Source organism: Callithrix jacchus, chromosome 1, assembly GCF_049354715.1.
Source record: "Callithrix jacchus isolate 240 chromosome 1, calJac240_pri, whole genome shotgun sequence".
Taxonomy (NCBI): domain Eukaryota; kingdom Metazoa; phylum Chordata; class Mammalia; order Primates; family Cebidae; genus Callithrix; species Callithrix jacchus.
In genome coordinates, this window is record NC_133502.1 from 152,842,572 (window position 1) to 152,852,694 (window position 10,123).

Here is a 10,123-nt window from a genome sequence, read left to right on the forward strand (position 1 = left end):
ACTTTTGTATAAGGTTTTTTTTTTTTTTTTTTTTGAGACAGAGTCTTGCTCTGTCACCCCAGCTGGAGTGCAGTGGCCCGATCTTGGCTCACTGCAACCTCTGCTTCCCAGGTTCAAGCAATTCTCTTGCTTCTGCCTCCTGAGTAGCTGGAATTATAGGTACACACCACCATGCCCAGCTGAGTTTTGTATTTTTAGTAGAGTCAAGGTTTCACTCAAGTCAGAGTTTGGTCAGGCTGGTCTCAAACTCCTGACCTCGTGATCTGCCCACCTTGGCCTCCCAAAGTGCTGAGATTACAGGCGTGAGTCACCATGCCTGACCTTAAATTTTATTTTTCAGTAATTAATGGTTAGACATCTTTGGTTTAGTACAAGGTATATATTTTGAATAAAAGCACTATTATCACAATTTTGTCTTTAGTTGTTGCATGAGTGAAAATAAATTAGGTACAGCCTACAATAAATACCATTACATCTTTTAATCAAAGCCAGTGATAAGATTGGTTTTGTAAATATTTTAAATTTATTCATTTTTTTTACAAAAACATTTCTTTGAATGAATACTTCCTCATTATACTGAAAAAGGATGTTGAAGGAGAATGAAGGTGTGTTCCTTTTCTTAAAGAGGTTACTCTTCTCAAAGAGGTTACATGCAAATACATAGCCATACTATACCACCAGTAGACCAGACTGAGTTTGATACTCAGCCACAAAGGGCGACATTATGATTCTGATAGGCCCTAGCCACTTTTTTTTGCATTGTGGGCCATTATTTTGCATAAATATTTAAAAGTCATATTTTACTTCTGCATTGTTATAAAAACAAATACAGTATATGTTAAAACTTTAAAGTTTATTTTTTTCTTCATATTTTAAAAGAAATCAAAATATTTTCTTAGATTTCTCACAATATGGTGGGCGTACTGTGACTAATGGATAAGTTGGCCTTGAAGCCATGGGTCAAGATTCCAAATGCATATAAGATCCTGCCAGGTAACATAAACAGCTGAAACCAACAACTGAGAATAACATGAGAATAACATGTTAACTGATAACTTATATTCACCTCCAGTGACATGGGAGAAGAGTGAGGAGAGTAGTCTGGTAGAATGGAGAGATATGTGTTGGATCCAACCGGTCAGTTATTAATATAACTAAGCTCCATGACAGAAACAGGTCCAATGTTTTCAAATATTCTGAAAGAACATCTGTCTGCTGAATCAGACTGTACAGACTGTAGGACACTGATTTGCAGTCAATAAGTTAAGAGGCAGAACTTGTGGAAAATAGCAATAAAGTGGATTGGGATCAAAAGATCTTACATGTGTTCTCTCTTAACTATGAGAAAGTCAGACTAAGATTCCCACTCTAGTGGCCTGGGTTTCATAGTAAGAAAATTCCCCCAAAGTTATATTGTTGCATCCAAATATAGAACTGCAATAATACAGAATATGATTCTTAAAAGACGTAGCTCTCACAGACACTGTATTAACATATTTCTGTTCTATCATTCACAGAGTCCTGCTGGAGAACAGCATATGTAATATGGAAAGGACCAATGATTCCACTTTGACAGAATTTGTCTTGGTAGGGCCTTCTGCCCACCCAAAGCTCCAGTTTTCTTCATTCTAATTTTGTGGATGTACCTGATGATCCTGCTTGGAAATGGAGTCCTTATCTCAGTTATCATCTATGATTCACACCTGCACACTCCCATGTATTTCTTCCTCTGTAATCTTTCCTTCCTTGACATTTGCTACACAAGTTCCTCTGTCCCACTAATTCTTGCCAGCTTTCTGGCAGCAAAGAAAAGGGTTTCTTTTTCTGGATGTATAGTGCAAATGTTTATTTCCTTTGCCATGGGGGCCACAAAGTGCATGCTCTTAGGCATGATGGCACTTGACTACTATGTGGCCATCTGCTACCCACTGAGATACCCTGTCATCATGAGCAAGGGTGCCTATGTGGCCATGGCAGCTGGGTCCTGGATCACTGGGATTGTTGACTCAGTAGTGCAGACAGCTCTTGCAATGCAGTTACCATTCTGTGCTAATAATGTCATTAACCATTTTGTCTGTGAAATTCTGGCTATCTTGAAACTGGCCTGTGCTGATATTTCAGTCAATGTGATTAGTATGACAGGGTTGAATCTGACTGTCCTAGTTATACCATTGTTAGTTATTTCTACCTCTTACATATTTATTGTTGCCACTATTCTCAGGATTCCTTACACTGAAGGAAAACATAAGGCCTTCTCCACCTGCTCAGCCTACCTGACAGTGGTGATTATATTCTATGGAAACATCTTCTTCATGTATGCAAAGCCTGAGTCTTAAGCTTCTATTGATTCAGATAATGAAGACATCATTGAGGCCCTCATCTCCCTTTTCTATGGAGTGATGACTCCCATGATCAATCCTCTCATCTGTAGTCTGCAAAACAAGGATGTAAAGGCTGCTGTCAAGAACATACTGTGTAGGGAAAACTTTTCTGATGGAAAATGAATACTGATTTCTACTACATGACTTAATATTCAAAGCTGCTGCAGACATAAAAGTCAAAACAATAAAATTACCATGTGAAAACAAATTTGTCATGTGGCATTCAAAACCATATGATAGAAATATTTTTGGGCCAGGCACAGTGGCTTATACCTGTAATCACAGCACTTTGGGAGGCCAACGCAAGCCGATCACTTGAGGTCAAAAGTTTGAGACCAACCTGGCCAACATGGCAAAACCCTGTCTCTACTAAAATACAAAAATTAGACAGTTGTGGTGGCATGGGCCTGTAGTCCCAGCTACTTGGGAGGCTGAGGCAGGAGAGTCACTTGAGCCCAGGAGGTGGAGGTTGCAGTGAGCCAAGATTGCGCCACTGCACTCCAGCCAGGGTGACATGGAAATACTTTGTCTCAAAAAAAAAAAAAAAATTTTTTTGGTTGCTATTTTTACTATTAGATTTTTGTTTAAAAATATACAACTATAGAAATAAAACATGCTCCTGATGCTAAAACATATTATCAGAAGATCCAACATGGCCCCTTTAGGAGCAGCTCAGGATTGCAGCTCCCAGTGAAAGCACAGAGGGTGAGTGGACGCTGCGTTTCCAGATGAATCTTTATTGCCCATAGACCAGGAGATTCCTAGGCGGAGGAGCCCTACGGGTCACCAGCACAGCTGTTTTGGCCAGTGTGGCTGTTTTGCCGGCACCGCAGCACAGTGGCTCTCCACACAAAATACACCAGTCTGGTTGCCCTTTTAAACTGGCCAGGAGATTCCCGGGCAGTGCCGTTGTTTCAGCCAGTGCAGTGGGTCGCCACATGGGAAATCACACAGATCCCTTCGCCCTTTCAGCAGGTGACTGGAACACCTAGGAAAGAGTCAACCGTTCAACTTAAAAAAAAAAAAGGCTCTGAGTCAGGGAGCCAGGTGATCAGGCTCGGCGGGTTCCAGCCTAACAAAAACAAACAAAAAAACCAGCAATTGGAAATGCTCAGGATTGAGAGTTTCATGGCAAGCACACCTGAACCCAGGTGCAGCTCAGTGGGGGAGGGGCATCCACCATTACTGAGGCACTCCACCCCTAAGAAGGTAGTCCACCATTGCTGAGACAGCTTGCTGTTGCCAAGGCAATCCGCCAAAACAGAGAGAGTCCGCCATTACAGAGGCGGGCCACCATTGCCAAGGGAGTTCTAACCACACCCATAAAAACAGGACTACAGGGAAGCCCAAAGACAGCAGGGCAGAGCTCAGCAAATCCTCTGCAGGCAGAAAGTGACTAGGCTGCTTTCTTGCTGGGCAGGGCAGCCCTGAAAAAAAAAAAAAGGCAGCAGCCAACAGACACTCATAAATAAAGCTCTAACTCCCCAGGACAGAGCACCTGGGGAAAAAAAAGGCAGTTTATGAGTTCTGCTACAGCAGACTTAAATGTACCTGCCCAGCAGCTCTGAATGAACAACGGAGCTCACAGCTCAACAGTTGAGCTCCTATAAAGAAAAGACTGTCTCCTCAAGCTACTCTCCGACCCCCGTATATCCAGAGTCACCTCACAAAAGACTGATCAGACTGACATTTGGCGGGCATCATTGTGGGACAAAGATAGCAGAAGAAGAAACTGGTACCAACCCTTACTGTTCTGCAGCTGCTGCAGGTGATCCCCAGGCAAGCAGAGCCTGGAGTGGACCTCAGCAACCCTACAGCAGAGGGGCCAGACTTTTAGAAGGAAAACTAAGAAACAGAAATAACTTCATCATCAACAACCTGGACGTCCACTCAGAGGCCCAATCTGAAAATCAGCAACTACACAGATGACAGGTGGATAAATCCACAAAGAGGGGAAGAAACCAGTGCAAAAAGGAGGAAAACACCCAAAACCAGAACACCTCTCCTCCTACAAGGGATCACAACTCCTCATTAGCAAGGGAAGAAAGCTGGATGGACAATGAGTGTGATGAAATGGCAGAATCAGAATTCAGAAGGTGGGTAATGAGAAACTTCTGTGAGCTAAAAGAACATGTTCTAACTCAATGCAAAGAAACTAAGAAACTTGAAAAAAGATTTGAGGAAATGATAACAAGAATGGACAACTTAGAGAGGAATATGACTGAATTGATGTAGCTGAAAAACACAACACGAGAACTTCGTGAAGCATGCAAAAGTTTCAACAGCCGAATTGACCAAGAAGAATAAAGGATATCAGAGGATGAAGATCAACTCAATGAAATAAAACGAGAAGCCAAGATTAGAGAAAAAAGCGCTAAAAGGAATGAACAAAGTCTCCAAGAAATGTGGGACTATGTGAAGAGATTGAATCTACGTTTGATAGGTGTACCTGAATGTGACGAAGAGAATGAATCCAAGCTGAAAAATACTCTTCAGGATATTATCCAGGAAAACTTCCCCAACCTAGCAAAGCAGGCAAATATTCAAGTTCAGGAAATAGAGAACACCACAAAGATATTCCACAAGAAGAGCAACCCCAAGGCACAATCATCAGATTGACCAGGGTTGAAATGAAGGAGAAAATGCTAAGGGCAGCCAGAGAGAAAGGTCAGGTCACAAAGGGAAGCCCATCAGACTCACAGCAGATCTCTCGGCAGAAACCCTACAGGCCAGAAGAGAGTGGGGGCCAATATTCAACATCCTTAAAGAAAAGAACTTTCAACCCAGAATTTCATATCCAGCCAAACTGAGCTTCATAAGAGAGGAAAAATAAAATCCTTTGCGAACAAGCAAATACTCAGAGATTTTGTCACCACCAGGCCTGCTTTACAAGAGCTCCTGAAAGAGGCACTACACATAGAAAGGAACAACCAGTACAAGCCACTCCAAAAACATACCAAATGGTGAAGAGCATCAACAAAATGAAGAATCTGCATCAACTAATGGGCAAAACAGCCAGCTAGCATCAAAATGGCGTATCAAATTCACACATAACAATATTAACCCTAAATGTAAATGGACTAAATGCACCAATCAAAAGACACAGACTGGTAAATTGGATAAAAAGCCAAAACCCATCAGTATTCTGTGTCCAGGAAACCCATCTCACATGCAAGAATACACAAAGGCTCAAAATAAAGCGATGGAGAAAGATTTACCAAGCAAATGGAGAGCAAAAAGAAAAAGCAGGAGTTGCAATTCTCATCTCTGATAAAATAGACTTTAAAGCAACAAAGATCAAAAGAGACAAAGAAGGACATTACATAATGGTAAAAGGATCAATATAACAAAAAGAGCTAACGATCCTAAATATATACAGACCCATTACAGGCACACCAAGATACATAAGGCAAGTTCTTAATGACTAACAAAGACACTTTGACTCCCACACAATAATAGTGGGAGACTTTAATACTCCACTGTCAATATTAGACAGATCAACCAGACAGAAAATTAACAAGGATATCCAGGACCTGAACTCAGACCTGGAACAAGCAAACCTGATAGACATTTACAGAACTCTCCACCCCAAATCCACAGTATATACATTCTTCTCAGCACCACATCATACCTACTCTAAAATTGACCACATAATTGGAAGTAAAGCACTCCTCAGCAAATGCAAAAGAATGGAAATTATAACAAACAGTCTCTCAGACAACAGTGCAATCAAGTTAGAACTCAGAATTCAGAAACTAACTCAGAACTGCACAGCTTCATGGAAACTGAACAACTGGCTCTTGAATGTTGACTGCATAAACAATGAAATAAAGGCAGAAATAAAGAGGTTCTTTGAAACCAACAAAAACAAAGACATCTTTGGAAATACCAGAATCTCTGGAAAAGATTTCAAGCAGTATCTAGAGGAAAATATATAGCAATAAGTGCCCACACGAGAAGAGTGGAGAGATCCAAAATTGACAACCTATCATCAAAATTTAAAAAGCAAGAGGAGCAAGATAAAAAAAAAACTCAAAACCTAGCAGAAGACAAGAAATAACTAAGATCAGAGCAGAACTGAAGGAGATAGAGACACAAAAAACCTTTCAAAAAATCAATAAATGCAAGAGCTGCTTTTTCAAAAAGATCAACAAAATAGACCACTAGTAAGATTAATTTAAAAAAGAGAGAGAGAGAGAATAAGCAAATAGATGCAATAAAAAATGATAAAGGGGAAAATCACCACAGATTCCACAGAAAGTCAAACCATCATCAGAGAATATTACAAACAACTCTATACACATAAACTAGTAAACCTGGAAGAAATGGATAAATTCCTGGAAACTTGCATCCTCCCAAGCCTAAACCAGGAAGAAGTTGAAACCATGAATAGACTAATAACAAGATCTGAAGTTGAAGCAGCAATTAAGAGCTTATCACACAAAAAAATCCCGGGTCCAGATGTGTTCACAGTTGAATTCTACCAGACACACAAAGAGGAACTGTTACCATACCTCCTGAAACTATTCCAAATAATCCAAAAAGAGGGAATCCTTCCCAAATCATGTTATGAGACCAAAATCATTCTGATACCAAAACTTGGCAGAGATTCAACAAGAAAAGAAAATTTCAGGCCAATATCCATGATGAACATAGACGCAAAAATCTTCAATAAAACACTGGCAAGCCAATTGCAACAGCACATCAAAAAGGTTATCCGCCATGATCAAGTAGAATTCATCCCGGGGATGCAAGGCTGGTTTAACATATGCAAGTCTATAAACATAATTCATCACATAAACAGAACCAAAAACAAAAACCACATGATTATCTCAATTGATGCAGAGGAGGCCTTTGACAAAATTCAACAGCCCTTTATGCTAAAAACCCTCAATAAACTCGGTATTGACGGAATGTATCTCAAAATAATAAAAGCTATTTATGACAACCAACAGCCAATATCATACTGAATGGAAAAAAACTGGAAGCATTCCCTTTGAAATCTGGCACTAGACAAGGATGCCCTCTCTCACCACTCCTATTCAATATAGTACAGGAAGTACTAGCCAGAGCAATCAGGCAAGAAAAAGAAATAAAGGGTATTCAAATAGGAAAGGAGGAAGCCAAATTGTCTCTATTTGCTGATGACATGATTGTATATCTAGAAGACCCCATCATCTCAGCCCAAAATCTCCTGAAACTGATAAGCAACTTTGACAAAGTCTCAGGATATAAAATCAATGGGCAAAAATCACAAGCATTCCTATACACCAATAACAAACTTAAAGAGAGCCAAATCAAGAAGGAACTGCCATTCGCAATTGCTACAAAGAGAATAGAATACCTAGGAACACAACTAACAAGGAATGTAAAGGACCTCTTCAAGGAGAACTACAAACCACTGCTCAAAGAAATCAGAGAGGACACAAACAGATGGAGAAACAGTCCATGTTCATGGTTAGGAAGAATCAATATCGTGAAAATGGCCATAACGCCCAAAGTAATTTACAGATTCAACGCTATCCCCATCAAGCTACCAATGTCCTTCTTCGCAGAATGGGAAAAAACTACCTTAAACTTCATATGGAACCAAAAGAGAGCCCACATAGCCAAGTCAATTCTAAGCAAAAACAGCACAGCAGGAGGCATCACACTACTGAACTTCAAACTATACTACAAGGCTACATTAATCAAAACAGCATGGTACGGGTACCAAAACAGAAATATAGACCAATGGAAGAGAACAGAGGCATTGGAGACAACACAACATATCTACAACCATACAATCTTTGATAAACCTGACAAAAACAAGCAATGGGGAAAGGATTCCCTGTTTAATAAATGGTGTTAAGAAAACTGACTAGCTATGTGCAGAAAGCAGAAACTGGATACCTTCCTGACACCTAACACTAAAATTAACTCCAGATGGATTAAAGACCTAAACATAAGACCTGGCACCATAAAAACCCTAGAAGAAAATCTAGGCAAAACCATTGAGGACACAGGAGTAGGCAAGGACTTCATGACCAAAACACCAAAAGCATTGGCAGCAAAAGCCAAAATAGACAAATGGGACCTAATCAAACTCCACAGCTTCTGCAAAAACAAAGAACTCAAACAGATTTACAAGAAACAAACAAACAAGCCCATTCAAAAATGGGCAAAGGATATGAACAGACACTTTACAAAAGAAGACATACATGAGGCCAAGAAACATATGAAAAAATGCTCATCGTCACTGGTCATCAGAGAGATGCAAATCAAAACCACATTGAGATACCATCTTATGCCAGTTAGAATGGCGATCATTAAAAAATCTGGAGACAACAGATGCTGGAGAGGATGTGGAGAAATAGGAACACTTTTACACTGCTAGTGGGAGTGTAAATTAGTTCCACCATTGTGGAGGACAGTGTAGCGATTCCTCAAGGACCTAGAAATAGAAATTTCATTTGACCCAGCAATCCCATTACTGGGTATATATCCAAAGGACTATCAATCGTTCTACTATAAGGACACAGGCACATGAATGTTCTTTGCAGCACTGTTTACAATAGCTAAGACCTGGAACCAATCCAAATGCCCATCAATGATAGACTGGACTGTGAAAATGTGACACATATATACCATGGAATATTATGCAGCCATCAAAAAAGATGAGTTTGTGTCGTTTGTAGGGACATGGATGAATCTGGAGAACATAATTCTCAGCAAACTGACACAAGAACGGAAAATGAAATACCGCATATTCTCACTCATAGGCAGGTGATAAACAATGAGAACACATGGACACAGGGAGGGGAGCACTACACACCAGGGTCTATTGGGGGGAATAGGGGAGGGACAGCAGGCGGGGGGAGCTGGGGAGGAATAGCATGGGGAGAAATGCCAGATGTGGGTGAAGGGGAGGAAGACAGCAAATCACACTGCCACGTGTGTACCTATGTAACTATCTTGCATATTCTGCACATGTACCCCAAAACCTAAAATGCAATAAATAAATTAAAATTTAAATTTAAAAATTACTAAAGAAAGTTCTTCAGGCTAAAAAAAAAAAGTAATGCCAAACAGTAATTCAATGCACACACATATACAGAAAGTAAGTCAAAAATATAGTTCAAAAAATAAATAAATGTATTAAAATGCTATCTTAGCTTATCTGGTTGGCTGCCTGAAACTTTCTTGTAAACCTGCATGTTCTTGTTGGTTTATTTTGGTGGAGGAATATAGGACTTTTTTTTTTGGTTGTTTTAAAGAAATTTCTTTACAGAATTATTCCATTCCACTCCTTAGAATACTGTCAACATCTGGCCCTTGGGAAATGTGCAGACTTTTTGTTCCACTAAACTCTGAAAATACAGTTCCTTTCTCTACAATGTTATTTCTCCATGCTCTGCTGCTAAGCATGGGCAGCTTCAGCCAAAGCCAATATTCCCCAGTAAAAAATGTCAGTCCCTTGAATTTTGAGGTGCTTTATAAATAGCTCTGTTGAAAGATTCCCTTCCCTTGTAGGTGGTTGTGTGGCTGGGGGTAGAGAAGGAAGAGATTGTGGATGGTGATGGTAGAATGTACATCATAGTCATCTTTGCCCCAACAAAATTTATAGCAGTGTGAAAACTAAGACCAACTAATACACATGGCCACAGTTTTCTAAAAAATGTCTAAAATTTTTAGCTATTACAGAAGATCTTATAAGATGGATCAAAAGATGACTGAAGCCAAACAACAGACTTAAGAAGGGA

At 39.9% G+C, this 10,123-nt stretch overlaps 1 protein-coding gene across 1 annotated transcript; it reads left to right on the top strand.

Annotated features, from left to right (window-relative positions):
* Positions 1-1,545: 1,545 nt before the first annotated feature.
* Positions 1,546-2,530, top strand: LOC108590578 (olfactory receptor 13C8). Its single transcript, XM_054239846.2, is given in 2 exon segments — positions 1,546-1,615; positions 1,618-2,530. Coding segments are annotated over 2 exon segments (957 nt in total). The 3' UTR covers positions 2,505-2,530.
* Positions 2,531-10,123: the final 7,593 nt, after the last annotated feature.